The sequence below is a fragment of the Olea europaea genome, chromosome 5 (genome assembly GCF_002742605.1).
Source record: "Olea europaea var. sylvestris chromosome 5, O_europaea_v1, whole genome shotgun sequence".
Taxonomy (NCBI): Eukaryota; Viridiplantae; Streptophyta; class Magnoliopsida; order Lamiales; family Oleaceae; genus Olea; species Olea europaea.
Window position 1 is genome coordinate 13,990,849 of NC_036241.1, and position 19,377 is coordinate 14,010,225.

A 19,377-nucleotide genomic window follows, 5' to 3' on the forward strand; every position below is an offset into this window, starting at 1 on the left:
TTTTACTTTTAAATCTTGATTTTTTTTTTGTAAGATTTAACAAATCGCTCCCAAAATACTGTGAATCTTAAAAGAAATTGGAATTTAGGTATGTTCTTTCGTATTTTTTGTCGTGAATCTTCTAGATTTTTTTTTTTTGAATTTAACAAATTGTTATCAAAATACCAAAAAATTTCGCTAAAAGTTGAACTCTGGGGATCTCAAGTTTGTTCATTTATATATTTTTTTTTATTGTTTTTGTTTAATTGTGTTCATGTCCATTCTGAAGTTTTCATTCTAACTTTGTTTGAACTTTTGTGAAAGTTGTAGTTAGAAAAAAGCGGATTAACATACAAATTGAAGATTATTGACTTCAGGTATGTTGATTTCATTTTTGCTTTGTTTGAGGGTGATTTTTCTTTTACAAATAATTCGTTTTTACTCTACATTATTCATAATTTTAGCTTCTGATTTTTATCTTTATATTTATTTATTTTTTTGATCCTCGAACAATTGTACTTTAGGTTATTATGTGTAGTGTTTTATTGTAGTGTGGGAAATATTTGGTGTTGGCAGATTTGTAGTTGAACTAATAGTTAAGGTTTAGGTGATTGAAATGATTACTCATATTATAAGCATGTTCGAAAAGTTTGAGACCAGTTTCATTACAATGAATTTCTGTACAATCGTAAAAAAAATGTAGCTCAAAGAGAGGTTTCTTATTTCGAATGTTAGGTGGTATATGATGTAGCTCACTAAATTAAAATACTTCAACAAATTCTCATTCTTCAGTTATATATTCATGTGAAGGGAAGGCCTACAAATGAAACGAATATGGAAAATGGTCATTGTTCAATAAGAATGGAAAGTGTTTGTATTGGGAATAGATGAAAGCTTGGAAAACACATTCAGTTGATGAAGTTTTACTATGAGTGACAGTTAAAAAGAAACTCCATTGGGGACTGAGGTCTTAACCCTTTTTTGCAAGATTCGTTCCAAGAAACTAAGACTAGAATCATCCGGTGAAGTCTCTTTATATTTGCTGTCTCTTTACTTCTTGACACGTAAGCTTCTCTTTTTTTTTTTGTATATTTAATACACTGTCTGTGATGCTGGTGCATGATTTTTGTTGTCCTTTATGGTGTGATAATATGTGGGTTATGTGAAAATATTACAACTACAGTTATAAAGTTTTTTTAGTTAAATTGAAATAATTATAATTAAAAATAAATATTATTTAATTAAAATATTTAATTAAAATTGAACAAATTACGTTGTATCATAAAACGAAAAGAATTTTAAATCAAATAAAAAATTATTCACTTATAATATGAAGAAAAAAGAAATTTCAAAACAATTTTCAAATAATATATAAGGAAACAAAGTTACAAAAATTAAATAAAGAATATATAAATATTATTTAATTAAAATTGAAAAATTAAGTTTAATCATAAAAAACAGAATTAAAAATATTTTTAAATCGAAAAAAATATTTATAATATGAAAAAAAATTTAAAAAATAAATAAGAAATTTTTGTTCTCCTCCATCTATGAAGAGAAACAAAGAGATTCTCTCCTTTCAAGAGTTTGAATTCTCTTATTTGAAAGGAAAGTGAATTCTGTTTATTTTTTTTTGTTATGATAAAATTTAATTTTTTTTATTTTAATTAAATAATATTTATATATTCTTTATTTAATTCTCATAACGTTTTTTAATTTGTTTTATTTTTATTATATTTTTTAAAAAAATTACTTCATATTATAAATAATTTATTTTTCGATTTAACATTCTTTTCATTTTATCATTTTTTAAATTTTAATTAAATAAAATTTATTTTTAATAATTTCAATTTATTAAAAAACTTTATAATATATTTTTTAAATTTTTGCCTGCAATTTTTTATTCTTTAATTTGTTAAATCATTTATTTTTTTATAATATGAAGAAAAAGGAATTTTAATCATAGAACGAAAAGAATTTTAAATAAAATAAAAAATTATTTATAATATGAAGATTTTTTTTTTAAAACAATCTTCAAAAAATATATAATAAAAATAAAACAAATTAAACAGAAGAATATGGTGAACATTAAATAAAGAACATATAAATATTATTTAATTAAAATAAAAAAAATCAAATTTTTTCATTAAAAAAAAAGAATTAAAAAGGTTTTAAATCGAAAAAAATATTTATAATATGAACAAAATAAATAAATGAGGAAAAAATTAAAAAACGAAAAAGAAATCTCCATGTATCCTGAATTAATCCAATGAACCAAACGATTGGACTTCACCATATACTTCAAATTTTTAACTAGTTTTGAAAAATCTACAATTTTGACGCTAATATCTTTAATTTGTTAAATCATTTAGTTTTTTTATAATATGAAGAAAAAAGAATTTAAATCATAGAAGGAAAAGAATTTTAAATCAAACAAGAAATTATTTATAATATGAAGATTTTTTTTTAAACAATCTTCAAAAAATATATAATAAAAACAAAACAAATTAAACAAAAGAATGTTGTGAAAATTAAATAAAAAACATATAAATATTTTTTAATTAAAATTGAAAAAAATTAAGTTTTTTCATAAACAAAAAAGAATTAAAATGATTTTAAATCGAAAAAAATATTTATAATATGAAAAAAATAAATAAAAAATAAAAAAATGAGGAAAAAAATAAAAAAACGAAAAATAAATCTCCATACATCATGTGATAATGTAATGAACCAAACGATTAGTCTTCATCAAATACTTCGAATCTTCAATCAATTTTAAAAAATCTATAATTTTAACGTTAATAAAAATACAATAAATACAAAACTCGTGCAAAACACACGTCCAAAGACTAGTAAGAAAATAAGACGAAATTTCCTTTATATAGCAACTACAGCTCGCATCCACCATAGATTGCAAGCATCTTTCACTAATTGTAGAGAATTTTGGGATTTCTATAATCTAATAAGCAACACTTCCACCAAAATCCATCACAGTTCGCCATTCTCTCTCTCTCCCCGAGATCTGTCTCTATTGTTATGCATATTATATTATCTCTCTCTCTCTCTCTATAGTCAGTTTCTTCACACCGACATAATAAACGACACGATATAGGTTCGTTTTCTTTATGATATACTCACTTGAATATGTGCTTGTTTGTGAAATTTATGTTTTGATATGTTTTTCCATTTACTTGTGCTGATTCGAGTGACCAGTGCAGTGAACATACCAAGCTCTTCCCATTACTGAAAATTTTGCCCACTTGGTGTTTGAACTATTGGTCCACTCATTGAAGCTTTGAGTTTTGATTTTAAAAAAAAGGGCTTTTCTTGTATTTGTTGTGAATTAAGTTCTGGTAGTTTTTCAATTTGGTAATAACTAATAAATTTCAGATATATATATACGTGCTGCTGTGTTTCAGATTTTTGGTTTATTCTAATTTGTTTGCCAGATTACTATATGAAACGTAGAATTTAGCTCAATTCGAACAGACAGTTCATCCAATTGTTTACTCAATTTTTTGAATCTAAAAAATTTGTTCTTCTCTGCTTAATTTTTTACACTTTACACCACACCCACACGCATAAATATTAAACTAAGTTGTTTAGGAGATCTGATAATTGCCCAGGATGTGGTAGTATTAATTTAATAGGCTAAGACCGTATTTGTATGAATTTTTTAATTTAATAACTATGTTTATGAGTCCAGAATGAGATTCACGAAGTTTGATTGAACACGTTGATCTTCGTTTGCAAATTTGTGCCAGAGTAGGAACCAACAGCACCTCCATTAATTATTGCCCCATACCGTCATGCGCAACTCGTTGATCATGCGCTACTCATTGAATTGATGAGAACACAGAGCAGTTCAACTTTGATTATAATTTCTTGGTGGAACTAATGATCACAAGGTTTAGCAATGGGGAACTTGAACGTGGAGAAGAAATGGGTATTCCCTCTTGTCATAACTTCATTAGTGTGTGTTTTACTTTTTGCAACCTCATTCAATATGGGGCTTGCGTCATCATTGCACACGATCAATTCAATCTTTCCGTTATTCCCATCTCGTGTTATGACCAATCAAAGCAGCCCTTATTATGTTGTGACAAAGATTAAGCAAGCCCCACCACCTCCCACTGGGCCATCTGTTCCAAAATTTGCTTATTTGATTTCCGGGTCCAAAGGCGATCTGGAGAAGCTCTGGAGGACACTTCAGGCTTTGTATCATCCACAGAATTATTATGTTATTCATCTAGATCTTGAGTCACCGCCAGAGGAGAGATTAGAACTTGCATCACGAGTGGAAAAGGATCCCATTTTTGCAAAGGTTGGCAATGTGTACATGAATGCCAAAGCAAATATGGTTACTTACAGAGGACCCACCATGGTTTCTAATACTCTTCATGCGTGTGCCATTCTTCTCAAAAGACACAAGGATTGGGATTGGTTTATTAACCTCAGTGCATCAGATTACCCCTTGGTTACTCAAGATGGTGAGTTTGTCTTAAATTTTTTGGTCTTCTTACTGCTAGAAGTTTGTGCTATTTATTTACATCTTGTGGCTAAAATATCACAATTACTTGTTCTAGATTTATATGTACATATTTTTGAACTACATAGTTTCTTCTTGCAGATCTTCTTTACACATTTTCCAATTTAAAACGAGAGTTAAATTTCATTGAGCATACAAGCCGTTTAGGCTGGAAAGTGTAAGTTCCCAGTGCGGAATCCGATAATTACAGAAACCAAAAAAAAAAAAAAAAAAAAGGGTCTTATATTATATTTTGATTGAATGTAGGGGCAAAAGGGCAATGCCATTGATTGTAGACCCAGGGCTCTACCAGAAAAACAAGTCTGATATCTTTTTGGCCAGACCTCGGAGGAATTTGCCAACAGCATTCAATTTGTATACTGGTCAGTTAATACATTTATTTTCATTTAAAATATTTTTTCAATATGTTGATTTCAGCAATATATTTGCCAGTACCATTTTCTGGGATTTTTGTTTGACGGGCTGATAATCATATGGTGTCTGGTCTTCCAACAAATCTTTTCGCTTCATTACTCGGTCTTTGGTGGGGAAACTAGCAGACATATGTTTGTCGACATTATTAATGAAAATTGATCTTGGTTACCACCTATGGGCATTATGGAAATGCAGTATCGATTTAAAAGCTACTGTCCAAACAAAATGATTTGCTTCCAAGCATTTTTTGCTTTCCTGAATTCTAGTTTCATTTTTTAATGTTATCTGCTGCTGAGTTGTGTAATTCCTCTTGCTACACTTGTGTTTGGCAGGTTCAGCTTGGATGATCCTCTCACGTGCATTTGTGGAGTACTGCATATGGGGCTGGGATAATCTTCCTAGAAACCTGCTCATGTATTACACAAATTTTGTGTCCTCCCCTGAAGGCTACTTTCAGACTGTTATCTGCAATGCTCCAGAATTTGTCCCAACAGTTGTCAACCATGACATGCACTACATTTCTTGGGATATTCCTCCCAAACAGCATCCCCGTACCCTTTCTCTTAATGATACAGAAAAAATGATTGCAAGTGGTGCTGCCTTTGCTCGTAAATTCAAGCAGAATGTTCCTGTCCTCGACAAAATTGATAAAGAATTACTTGGACGAGAAAATGGGAGCTTCACACAGGGTGGTTGGTGCGCAGGAAACCCTCCTTGCTCTGAGGTTGGAAATCCCACAAGGCTTAAACCAGGACGGGGTGCTCAAAGGCTTCAGAGACTTTTAGGTAAACTAGTTTTGTCAGATAATTTTAGTAAAAATCAGTGTAAGTAGATTTTACAGTTATCTTTCTTGCTTGAGGATATGGAAAGGCTAGCCTAATTCACTTACCAGCACCAATATAACCAGTCAGAATAATGTATCTCTTGTACCCATTTTTGGAAGTTCTATTTGATATAACACATATAAAAACTTAAATTTCGTCATCTAGATTGTCTGCTGAGTTTCATTGCATAGCCTGGATGCATTCAACTATGAAACTGTGGTTCAACTATACGAGGTTAAATGTTGCTTTATAACGTCATCTGAATATAAAAAAACACAATAGGGTGACTGAAAAAGTTTCGATTAAGTTTTGGGTGAAATTGATGAAGAATATAAAATTCTAGTCTAATTTCCAAACCATCAAATTCTGTTCAAGGAAAAGCTTGTACATATGTTCAAGATTACATTATTCTATCCAAATGAGTAAAATCTGTTAGAGTTGAAGAACCCCCCTTGAATATTTTAGGTACAATATAGACTCAAATGTCTTGTTCCTATAACCTCGAGTGAAACAGTCAACTTATAAGCTGTGAGCCACTTTTTGTTTCAGCTGCTAAAAACTCATTTCTCCTGGAACTGTTCCCAATCTCAACCGGAACATGAAATTATCACGGCCAAACTAGACCATCTCTAGAAGCTTAATATTTTCCATGGAAGTGGCAGCAACCAAGGTGGACGACTGACCACGCCAACACACAGATGAGACAAATTGTGCTGTATCGTCCGCTTCATTTCCGGAAAGTGGATCTGTGTTGTTAAACTCAAACGATAATGCAGGCATCGGCAAAGATTTGTTATAGACGAAAACCTGTAGAGTGAAAGCTGATTGTCAATCAGGAGAATTGAAAACTACCATAACAATTAAGAAATGGCCATTTCGAAGACAAATTCCAGTAATGTCTTCAGTTTTGAAGCTCGTGGCTTGTGCTGGCATGGAGCTAGTGCTCTAGATTCCCGACTTGCCAAAAATCAGAAAGAAAAATAAAATGAGTTTGCTCATGTATACTTCATGTGGTCTCTCTTAATATTTTGCTTAGAAACCCAATAAGAGTATTCCTCACAACGCAATGTCCTTAAACACACTCCCCATATTCTACTTGCCTATTTCATAAGAATTTTGACCTCATAATACGGTGAAGTGCAAAAATTCTTCTAAAAAGATGTGAGAGAGCTTTAGTGTCAAAGTCATACGCCAACGACATTTCCTACAAATCTGACTCCAGCCAATTGCTTTCAAATTGGAAGAAGAGTCTCATTTACCTTAACATGGAAGTATCAGAAAAAAAAAACTTGACGAAAAAATAAAAGTTTGTACGGTGAAAAGAAATACATTGATGACATGTGTAACCTCATTTATCTCCGAGCCTGTTGCAATATAACCGTCGCACAGATAAACCAACGAAATTCTAAATAAAAGCAATGTCTATCATCAGATGCAAAAGATGATTTCATCGGTTAAATATCAAATAAAGGACATAATAACAACATAAAATCATAGGAGTCTTCAATGGACAAAACAGAATAATCTACCTTCACATTCAAGTGGCCAGTAAATGACTGGAGAGGACTATCAAGTACTCGTGACGTGCACATTGACAAATCCCAAAGCTTTAATGTGTTATCCATAGACGCAGACATGAGAGTCATTGAATCTATGAACTTGACTTAGCTCCAGAGGCGGATCTAAGGGGGGACTGGGCTAGGCTGTAACCCAGTCCCCTCTCTAGCCCACTTAATGTTTTTAAGGGCAAAAAAAGAAAAAAAAATTTAAATAAAATTTTTTTTTATGTGTAAATTTATATATATATTTTTACATATTAGCCCAATTTGTTATGTATTAGTTCAGTTTGTAGTTCAATCCTGACTCCGCCCCAGCATAGCTCACTATTTTATTATGTCCAACTAAAGTACATAGAGGCATTTTTGAGTTACATAGATCATGGTAATATATCCTATGATCTGCTGAACCAAAAGCAAGGGAATGACCAGAGTCCAATGGGAATTGAACACAGCAGATGTTGGCCTTGTCTTAATTGTACCAACACTTGCTCCCTGTAGTAGCAACCCATGTAAGAGAAACAACTTTATTACATTGAGAACTGAATCTACACAGCATTGATACCTAGATGACTGTAAGTACATGTAGTTTCAAAGCTGACATCCACCAAGTGCAACCTGATTGATATTCCAGAGCTTAACGGAACCATCGTTGCTGCCGCTGGCCAGCATTGTAGGATCTGCAACAGAAAAGTCAACCGACCAGACATGCCTTTCATGTTCTTTCATTTCCGTGAAAATTTGACTCCTCGTAACATCCCATACCTGCACAATATCAGTCAAAAAATGATTAACAATCTAAGTAGAAAGAAAATGTAAATAACGTATAGTATTGGAACTCTGACTACCTGCACCACACCTTCAAAGTTACTTGAAGCGACCTGGCTTTTGATATAGCCATTCCAACATATGCTGCTAAGCTTTGCCCTGGTCGCCATTTCAACTGCTGGATAATGGATATCACAATCTTCATTTAAGATCAACCTATATTCAAAAACTTTGATCTTCTTGTTTACGCCAGCAGTTGCGAAAAATTCACCATCGCGATCAAAACTAAGAGAGCATACGAGGTTTGATGAATTTAAAAGATCCCCTTGTTTCAAGTCTGCCTTGACTTTTAGTTTACTAAAATAGAGATACTTGCATAACCCCTCTAGGAAGGTATTTATCCATCCACTAGGTGTATGATCATTATACAGTTATTTAGATGACAAGTTACTAACTGAACTTCTTTCAGTTAGTGCAATTGATCTTCTACCGTAGCTACTTACAGTGGAGAATGTCCAATCAATGTCCTGCCCGTTGGTTTGAAGGCCCTACGTCTTGTCAAAAAATAAGCTGATTCCAATTTTCTAAAGTTCTTAATCACTCGATAACTTTTAGAGAGGACATTTCCTCGATTTCCATCAGGAACCTCCGACTTCTGATGCTCGTCTGCATGGGCATGGTTTTCGGATTCTTCTGTGTCATCGATATATATTCCCTTCCGTAACCGCTTCCTGGATCCTGAGCTACTAGAATCATCATCATCAGTAGTATTCATCATAGGGGGACCTGAAGCTAAAGTCCTGTTCAACTTCGATCTTGAGCCTCCTTTTACCCTGAGGGCTGCTTGAAGCTTTAAGACTTCTTCTATATCCGAAGACAGAATAGTCTCATCCAAGCTCTCTGCAGCTTCCTGTTTTCTTTGTTGCATTAAGTAGAAGGAATTCCAGCAACAACTCCTGCTCCTCTACTTGTTCTCCAAGCTCTACTGCAGCTTTTAGTTCTTCTATATTTTCTCTTGGTTCATTCAGAAACTCACTTTGCAACAGCTCACTGGTATATGTTGTAAGGGAATTGTTAAAAATGGTAAAGAATCTTTGGTTAGACGAATTACCATCTTAAAGTTTGACTCAATTCAGAAGGCAGAGGAGGAAAGTTTGAGATTGCCATACATTAGTAGAAAGCACGTAATTAGATTCACACCAAATTTATTATGTCATTGGTTCCCTTTTTCTCATTGATATCTGTACATGTCCCTCTTAAATATTCCAGAAGAGTGGGTAGATTTTGCAATTTCAAAGTTCATATTTCCTTGCTTGAAGTTAAAGTGACTCTGTTGTCTTTTGATTTGAAAAACAGAGAAATAATGTTTGCTGTAGAATGAAAGAACTGGAAGAACAAAGAATTTTCTTTTAATAGAGAATATATTTTGCACTTCTCTGAATTGCAATTTAAAGCAGAAAAACATAACTAATCATAATGGGCCTAGACTTAAGCCACAATTAAACCCACTACTGCAGGAAACAACAAATTCCTAAAAACTAGGAAACTAACTATGAAACAATCAAATTAAATAAAAACAGCTTGAAAAACGTGGTAGCCATCTAAACACTATTTCTAACACTCCTCCTTGTTTAGATGCTGTAAACTCCAAGTTTCTTTCTCAAAATCTCAAACTTGCTAGTTGGCAAAGGCTTGGTAAATACATCTGCTTACTGATCTTCAGATTTGCAGTAGACAAGAATTACAACACCTTCATTTTGCACCTCCCTTAAGAAGAAAAGCTTGATGTTGAATTGCTTAGTCCTCCCATGAAATACAGGATTGTGAGAAATTGCTATTGCCGCTTGGTTGTCCACGAACACCTCTGTACTTTCAGTTTGTTCCATGTGCAGATCAATCGGTATTTTTCTTAGCCACAATGCTTGATTGTTGCAGCTATAAACTATGCTTCAGCAGTAGATTGAGCTATAGTTTCTTTTTTTTTGAGCTCCACGAGATAACACCAGAACCAAGTGTGAAACAGTAGCCTGAAGTGCTCCTCATATCATCAATGGAACCTCCCCAATCACTATCTGAGAAACCAACCAACTTGAACTCTTTGCTCCTCGTAAATTTAAGGCCAAAATCACATGTGCCTTTGACATATCTAATCACCCTCTTTGCAATTTTGAGATGCCATTCACTTGCACGGTGCATAAATCGAGACAAAACTTACAGCTTTCAAAATGTCAGGCCGAGTTGCTGTGAGATACATCAAGCAACCAATTAGACTTCTGAAATATGCCAGATCAATCTTATCTGTTCCATCTTCTTTACATAGCTTTTTCTTTTGGTTCATGGGAGTGCTCATTTCTTTGCATTCTTCGAGTTTAAACTTCTTCAGAATCTCCTTGGCGTATTTCTTTTGACACATGAAGACTTCATGTTCATTTTGTTTAATTTCCATTCTAAGAAAGAAGGTCATCAAATCGAGATCTGTCATCTCGAAAGCCTCCATCATTTCCTTTTTGAACTCTTCAATTAAACTTATATTACTTCCCGTAACTAGAAGATCATCAACATATAATGAGAAAACCAAAATCTCCATGCCAGCACACTTGACATATAGCGTGGATTCTGAGAGGATTTTAACAAATCCAAGACTCAGCAAGTGCTCGTCAATTCTGCTATACCAAGCTCTTGGAGCTTGCTTCAAACCATATAGAGCCTTCTTAAGAAGATAAACCTTATCTTCTTCACCTTCCTTCGCAAAGCCTTCAGGTTGCTCAACGTATATTTTTTCTTGGAGAACTCCATTCAAGAAAGCAGATTTGACATCTAGCTGATATACGCTCCAATTTCATTGTGCTACTATTGCAAGTAGTAATCTGATGGTGTCTAGCCTGGCCACCGGTGCAAATGCGTCAGAGTAGTCTACTCCAAAAATCTGAGCGTAGCCTTTAACCACAAGCCTCGCCTTGTGCTTGTTGATGGAGCCATCAGCATTGAGCTTGGTTCTAAACACCCATTTGACCCTAGTGACTTTTCTATCTTTAGGTCTCTCAACAAGTTGCCATGTCTTGTTTTTCTCAATCATATACAGCTCCTCCTTCATTGCAACCATCCAGTTTTGATCAAGTTTTGCATCTTCAAAACTGCAGGCTCACAAACTGCAATGTTGCATCTCTGATAAACATCAGAAAGCAATCTAGTGCCTCTGACTGGAGTGTCATCCATCACCTCATTTTGCCAATCTTCAGAGCTTTGTTCAACTATATCTTGAAGAGGGAAATTGAGCTTCAAGTCATTTGACGCTTGATTAGTTTTCCTTGCTTCATCCTAATTCCATTCTTCATCTTCTACAAAATGTACATCCTTGCTGATGACAATTTTCTCAGTTTGTGGTTGGAAAACTTTGTAAGCTTTGGTGACATTGCTGTAACCAATGAAGATGCCTGGTGATGCTCTCTTGTCCAATTTGTCATGCTTTGTATGTGGAATGTGAGTAAAACACAAACAACCAAATATTTTAAGAATGTTCAGAGATGGTTTGTGTCCATACCAAGCCTTGAATGGTGTCTTATACTTCACAGCTTTTGTGAGAAGCCTGTTCTGCAAAAAAAAAAATAGTAGTGTTTGCTGCTTCAGCCCAAAACTGCTTTGGTAGGTTCTTCTCATGTTGCATACATCTTGTCATCTCCATTATGAATCTGTTCCGTCTCTCACTTACTCCATTTTGTTGCGGAGAGTATGGGGTGGTTAATTGATGTTGGATGCCTTCCTCCTCACAAAAACGGTTGAATGATTCAGAGGTGTACTCCTTGCCATTGTCTGATCTAAGAGTTTGAATTCTACAGACACTCTCATTTTCAACTTTGGCTTTAAAGTTCCAGAAGACTTGAGCTACCTCTGACTTGTGCATCAAAAAGAAAATCCAACACATACGGGTGAAATCATCAATGAATACATAATAGAGACTACCTTTCAAAGAAGGTGTTCTTTGTGGGCCTGCAATGTCTGGATGAATCAATTGCAACTTCTTTGATGCTCTCCATATTGCCTTGGGAAATGGTATTCTGCTTTGCTTACCAAACTGACATGCCTTGCAATTTGGTAAGTGTTCATCAAACTCAGGTAGATCATTTGCCATTTGTCTTGCTTTCATTTGCAACAAGCCTTGATGGTGATAATGCCCAAGTCTCTTGTGCCAAATCTCCGTAACATTTCCTTTGATTAAAAAGACAGCTTGCCCCTTCTCTAGTGGATTAAATGTGAAGCTTTTTCCTTTCATTTTTACCTTAAACATGTCTTGACCAATTGCATCCTTAATTAGGCAGTGCTTGTCTTTGAAAGTAACTTTGAAGCCTTTTTCAATTAGTTGACCAACACTTAATAGGCTTTGATCAATTTTTGGAAAATAAAGTACATCGGTAATAAACTTTGTACTTGAACAGCTTAGTATTGCAACAGTGCCTCGTCCTTTCACTGTTATGAGGTCTCCATTTCCAATTCTAACTTTGGATGTCTCAGCAGGCTTCAAGTCCACAAAAAGCTCCCTGTCATGAGTCATGTGATTTGTGCAGCCACTGTCAATTAGCCAGCATTCACTCTAGTCATTGCTTGAGAAACATGTTGCAATAAAAAGCCGATCTTCCTCCTCTTCTCCAACAACTTGAGCTTCTGCTTCTTGTTGCTGATTTTTACTCTTACAAATTACAGCTTCTTGGCCAAGTTGATTACATTTACTGCACCTTGCATCTGGTCTTTCCCAACACTTGTAGGGTGGATGATCTTTCTTACCACAATGCTTGCATGGAGGATAATTTCCCTTTGAGTTTCCCGTCTTGCCTTTGTTGTAGTTGTTTGCAGTATTTTCTCCATTTGTTGGCTGATTCTTCTTGTTCTTTCTATAATCATTATGTTTCGCTGGCAGTGCATCTTCAGCTATTCCATCTTTTCTCATGATTCTTCGTTGCTCTTCTGCTTGCAAGGCATTCAATAATTCTGCCAAGGTAATCTTGGACAGGTCCTTAGTATTTTCTAAGGTGGTTATTGTTGCCTCAAATCTCTCAAGCACAGTTACAAGAATTTTTTCAACAATTCTTGAGTCAATAAACTCAGAGCCAAGCAATCTTACTCGGTTTGCTATACTTAGAAGCCTGTCAATGTAGTCCTTGTTAGACTCTGATTCTTTCATCCTTTGCAACTCGAAATCTCTTATGAGATTTAGCACCTGCATGCCTCTGATTCGCTCATCTCCTTCATATTCTGCCTTGAGATAGTCCAAGATAGCTTTAGCTGACTTTAGAGACATAATCCGAGTGAATATGGTCGAAGAGACAGCAGCAAACAAGCAGGCCTTTGCCTTTGGTTTCTTTGTTTTTCTATCCTTGTGATTTTTAATTTGTGCCATCGTGGGATTGTTTGGTAAAGGTGGAATTTCATAGTCCTCTTCCACTGCTTCCCAGATATCCAAGGCTTCCAGATAAGTTTCCATCCTTACAGCCCAGATCTGATAATTTTCACCGTTGAAAACTGGAGGCGCAATCGATGAAAAACTGGTTTCTGCGTCCATGGCAACCACTTGGATTCAATCTTAAAACACATACAGGTCCTTAAAGAAGAGAGCTCTGATACCAATTGTTGTCTTTTGATTTGAAAAACAGAGAAATAATGTTTGCTGTAGAATGAAATAACTGGAAGAACAAAGAATTTTCTTTTAATAGAGAATATATTTTGCACTTCTCTGAATTGCAATTTAAAGCATAAAAACATAACTAATCATAATGGACCTAGACTTAAACCACGATTAAACCCACTACTGCTGGAAACAACAAATTTCTAAAAACTAGGAAACTAACTATGAAACAATCAAATTAAATAAAAACAGCTTGAAAAACGTGGTAGCCATCTAAACACTATTTCTAACAGACTCAACAATGTGAGGATATAGGTAACAGTTACCATATTTTTATAAATTTTATAGTATTCCTTTCTATACATTTTTATGATTTAGTTTTGACTATTATATTTCAGAATCAACTTTTGGTTGTGAGGTCTTCTCAACAAGTGTATAGAGTCAATGGTTCCTTCTATGATTTTTAAATCAAAATTATTTTTTATATTAGGTACAATAGTTTATCTCAGCATATTGTTCTCATAGTTGGTCCCAAGTCTAGATAAAGGAAGAATGTTTCAGTAAGTTGAAAACCAGCATAATATTGGTCAAATCTTATGATATGAATTCTAATGTACATTTTATTTGGACATTCCCTACTAATACTGAACTTTTCCTAAAGATCTAGTTGTTTTCTACCTAGGAATGAACCAAAGTGGCCAAAAGTGATTCATGTTGCTGCTTAATTTCTTGTTGTCTCTTGTTGAAGGTATATTAGTTATTTTATTCAAAGATGACAAATCTTCATCTACGCTAGTAAATACGACTATGACCAAAGAAAGATTTAAGATGGACAAGTTTGATAGTATTAATAGTTTCAGATTTCAGCACATGGAAATGTAAGGAGGTAGATGTCCATGTTGTTCAGATAATACGAGTATTTCTACTATGGATATAATGTAACAAAACTGCATCCGAATAATCATTATTACAAAATGAAATCAAACTTACAGCCATCAAAACTAAATCTGAAGCAAAGGACACAACCATATAGATTTAAATCACATGCTTCTTCTCCAATGTCTTCATTCAAATACCAACAAATATCAAGAAGGGCTAGATATTATTTTGGAAAAAATTTCAAGACTACATTTGACAAAGATTAAGCAAAGATCAATGACTTGCATGTAACAGGACTCGTTTGTTTCTCTTGAAGGACTAGAAATTGTACTTGGATGGAATTTTAAGGATAAAGACAACGCTTTAAATTCATTAGTATCTCTTCTCGGTGAATAGGAACATCTTTTCACGACTTTGATTTAATAGAAAAGCAAAATGATTTTGATGATGTATGTATTGCCTTTTGTAGTACTGAAAGTAGAAAGAAGATCTAGTATATATGGACACAACACAGGGGTCATTCTCAAAGCTGAGTACCAAATATAAAAGACCATATCTCATTTTCGAGAAAACCAAACCAAACATGAAATGTAACCTTTGTCGCAAGATATGTCATTGGAATAAAAATTGGCCTTAATTGCAAAAGAAATAAAAGAGCAGGGTTGTTTTTAAGAAGTAAAGTGTAAAGATCAGTATTATTTATACTGGTTAGTACACCATCGAAATCTTACTATGATAAGTTAATATTGGACTTGAGATGGACTTGTCTCGTAAGCAATGGCATTGCATATAAAATAGCTAGGTTACTTTTACCTCATTTGAAGAATCAAGATGGATCAACCAGAAGAAGAATCCCGTCTCTTGAAGTCTTAGAACTTAGAGGCGTCATTGTGACTATGAGATAAATTTTGAAGGATATATCAGGTATAATAGTGGTCATTAAGGGCAAACAAAAGAAATTGTACTATTGAAATGTGGTTAGGTTTCGTCTGAGTGTGTGTTTATCATGAGAGCATCAGGTTGTATCATATGAGATTAGGACAAGCAGTTGAGAAAACTTAGCAAGGATGTGCAAACAGGGGCTTGTTGAAAGGACTCAGAGCCTGCAAACTGTATTTTAAAGCATTCTCTTCTATAGAAAGTAAACAATAATATTGAAGGTATTTTGAATTATTTCACTCCAATGTGTGAGGAATTTCCAACACAGTTTCCTTAGGAGGTATGCACTATTTTATATCCTTTGTTGATGACATTTCAGAAGAATTTAATTATATGATATGAAAACTAAAATTTTTTTTTTAGATGGTTGTGAATATAGAGAGAGAGATTCTGGGGAAGTTAAGAATATTCTCTAGGTCGGAATTTACTAAGACGGATGCAAGGTAATGTTCATCTTACTCGGAAACAATTAATAACGAGAAAGTAGAACATTAGTTTGGCATGATTTAAAAGTCAAAACTCATACCTAACTAACTAGCTCCTCATATTAAGCTTAGTATGTCACTTTAATGTGTATGCGGTGCAGATGGCTCTTGGTTGGAAGACGATTGTCTCCCAACACGTATGTGCAACATACGTTACAAGTTTAGTATTCCAACATAGTAGGTAGCTTACTATGTACATGGTGCTTATGAAATTTGACATTTCAAGTTGATGGTATTATATGAAGTTATGAGCATGATCATGGCAAAGCCCATGGGCAAACGACGAAATCAATTCTAGAATATGTTATGAATGACACAGTTGCTCACTTGGCCAGTGCATGACTGATTACGTTATATTAGTAATTCAGACAAGTGTTGGTTAGCAATAGGTATGCATTTACTGTTACTAGATCTCCTGAGATTTTGAAGGCGTTGCTAATTAATTTTATTTGTCGAATGATACACAAGAGTAGGAAGTTCTGCATAACTGACTATTATATCAAGTAGTTCGACATGGTTTCACAGCAGGATACAGTCTTGTAATCAAGTCTTGTGCCACCTATTTAAAAAATGTGCACGTGTCAGGCCTTCAGAGGAAAAAATGAATCCATCAATCACGTGAAGGACATGTCGGAGATATAACTTAAATAGAGTAACTTTTTCCTCTATAACATGTATAAAAGCAGCAAGAATGTTTTGAACTATTTCATACACACCTGCTGGCGCAATAAGAACCATAACCTTGTGAAGGAAAAGCAAATAACCAAATATTGATATGTAGATAAACCACATATTCATTGTCGCTGAAGTATTCAACGGCAATGATACGAGGAAGAAAACTCACCCCATTTTCGGCCGGCTGCTCGGCTCAGGATGCAGCAACCATAAGCAAAATGAAGCTTCTTTAGGCCATTTCAGAAGCAACTGAGGTGGGAGAACTCGATGTCTGAGGCTACCCATTGTTGTGCTTTTCTCTTCCAGTGAACTAAACGTGCAGAATAGCTGCCCACAAGTTAAATAAAGTACATCAACTGTGTGTTAGATAGATGACAGCAATGAAAATGCTCACAAATAAACTCTCAGTTTAAACCAGATCTGCAGGAGAATTTGCAAACCACTGACCTCACCCCGACCCGAACACCATCACCACAAAAGCCTTATATGCATATTTTTCTTTGTTTCTTGAATATCAGTTACTGCAAACGTTATTACTCATATTGTTTTCCTCTTATTTATTTTCTTTTTAGAAACTAGAGAGATCTTCTGCTATCTACAGTCCACGTATTTGCATTAATACGTGGCTCTTTCCCATCCTCAAACCTGTTTTTATTTTTTTTTAAGGATTATTCAATATGTACAAAATCAATGACAACTTGACAAGTGGTGGTCCTCTGTTTGTGGAGCGGTAGTGGGGCCAGCCGCCCTACTAACAAGGAGCCGCCACTTGTCAAGTTTGTCAAACTTTTAATAATTAATTTTGTACTTGTAGACTAATCCTTTGAGTACAGTAACAAAGTGGGAATTTAACTATTCACGTGTGGACAAGATAGAATCTTCCAATTTTCAATGACACGCTGTACAACTCAAAAAAGGCTTCAAATACGGAGGATTCTTGGATGGCAACCACAGGCGCCCCCAATGGGTGGGGAGGGCGCCACACAACCCCTTGGACGTGTAGGGGGTTGTCACTTTGGCTTTCCTCTTCAAATATTATGAACATTGACAATTGGAGTTTTTACTGTAGTTTACTTATATTAATTAATTGACTAATCAAAAGGAAAGGCTACACCACTTGACAGAAAAGATACCTTTTTATAATAAGAGTTGGTCAAATATAGGCTTTGTTCGATTTTCATTCTTCTCAAAATATATTTTTTTCAATCACACATTATAAATTTATTAAAATAATATTATACGTAAATCAAATTTTTTTTTTTTTTAACCATACATTCCCATCAATTTACTATTCTAAAATGCATTTTTCATCAAAATGAGGTTCAAACACCCTCATAATTGGATTTAAAAATTAACTGTATTTTAAACAATTCAATAATAAGATGTCACGTTACATTATTTTAAGGATTATGTCAACCATTATATTACTATAACATGAATCTCAAAAGGAATTAATTAGTGCCATTAAATTAAGCTGATGTAATGCACGGAAATAATTAAATAACTGACCAAGAAATAATTAATTATCATGACACTGGTTACGAGAGAGAAAAATAGTGTCATTTTATATAATTTTTCTTATAGACCCTTGCTGCACAGAGAAGCTGGTTCATAGAATTCATATAGATGGTACTTGGCAATTTCTTGTTGAAAGATGGCAAAAAGGGAAAAAAAATGAACGACACGGATGCTTCCGCAGCAGCATTTGTAAAAAATCTTAGCATTTTTCATATATTGAAGGTCACTGTTTAAGCTTTACTTTCATTATCTAAAAGAAAACCTTAAAGCAAATATAAGATTCAAGAATTTGTTCTCACCAATCTTATGAAACAAACAGATGATCTTTGTTACTTTTTATCGAGAGAAGTCATAAATATTTAAAAATAAGATTTGCGTTAAAAGTTTAACCAACATATACATATTGATCAATTGACAGTTTCCCGGTTCTAAGAAAGAGATAGGGATAACGTGGCTGTGATAGATGAGTTGAGTGTTGATGACAGTTGACTGTTGAGTTTCTATGCTATACATTAACAGAAATACAAGATATATACAGACAATGCATGTATGTAATATAATGCATGCATTGTCTGGGGTCGATTTTTTTTGGAGTTAGGTGAGGATGGGGGTTTGAGGTTGGTGTGTCAGTGCAGGGGCTCCATCGGGATTTTTTATATTTTTTTCCATACGAGTGGCCGCCCACGTCGCAAGGATCCGTCCTAATTTATACGAATTTCTTGATCCGCCACAGTTGTTAGTGTGTATGTTTCCCGGGGGGGGGGGTGCGGGGGAGGGTAAGGGCAAGAATTTGTGGCTTATAATGGGGTGATGAGCTCTATTCAAATTAATGTTGGATGTGACTTGTTAGTGAATATACCTAATAGTATACAAGAAATATAAATATTAAATAATTTAAGACGATTTGTATGTAGGGGGCTGTCATTTGAACAATTCCCTGGAGTTGTTGTTCTAGGGGCTTTTCCCTTGTACTTAAATGATTGATATAGTCATCAATTTTAACATGTTAAAACAATTTGGCACATGTACAACAATATCTAATATCATGACTATGTTACTAGATTATCGGTGATTCTATGTTTGCGAATACATTCTGATTGTTTGTGAATGTAAATTAGATCATTGATATTGATTAATTAAAATCATATCCATCCAATGTTGCATTATATATTCT

At 34.1% G+C, this 19,377-nt stretch overlaps 1 protein-coding gene and 1 pseudogene across 5 annotated transcripts; one reads left to right on the top strand and one right to left on the bottom strand.

Moving 5' to 3' along the window:
- Positions 1-2,882: 2,882 nt before the first annotated feature.
- On the top strand, positions 2,883-5,954 carry LOC111394736 (beta-glucuronosyltransferase GlcAT14B-like). Of its 5 annotated transcripts, none has more exons than XM_023020706.1 (5): positions 2,883-3,925; positions 4,161-4,469; positions 4,610-4,685; positions 4,775-4,890; positions 5,275-5,954. In XM_023020706.1, exons 1-5 carry the CDS (start codon positions 3,877-3,879, stop codon positions 5,772-5,774), a joined length of 1,050 nt encoding a protein of 349 aa, XP_022876474.1. In that variant the 5' UTR covers positions 2,883-3,876; the 3' UTR covers positions 5,775-5,954. The 5 variants fall into 5 exon arrangements, with proteins under 5 accessions (XP_022876474.1, XP_022876471.1, XP_022876473.1 ...); XM_023020703.1 differs by having other exon boundaries at positions 2,883-3,091; positions 3,686-4,469; XM_023020705.1 differs by having other exon boundaries at positions 2,883-3,091; positions 3,744-4,469.
- A 178-nt stretch (positions 5,955-6,132) lies between these two features.
- LOC111394737 lies at positions 6,133-17,009 on the bottom strand (annotated as a pseudogene).
- Positions 17,010-19,377: the final 2,368 nt, after the last annotated feature.

Bases quoted from the DNA above. Each gene is read 5' to 3' on its own strand.
- LOC111394736 (XM_023020702.1), top strand. From the start codon at position 3,896: ATGGGGAACTTGAACGTGGAGAAGAAATGGGTATTCCCTCTTGTCATA. The intron at 4,470-4,609 runs GTGAGTTTGTCT...TTCTTCTTGCAG, and splicing joins CCCCTTGGTTACTCAAGATG to ATCTTCTTTACACATTTTCC. The intron at 4,686-4,774 runs GTAAGTTCCCAG...GATTGAATGTAG, and splicing joins AGCCGTTTAGGCTGGAAAGT to GGGCAAAAGGGCAATGCCAT.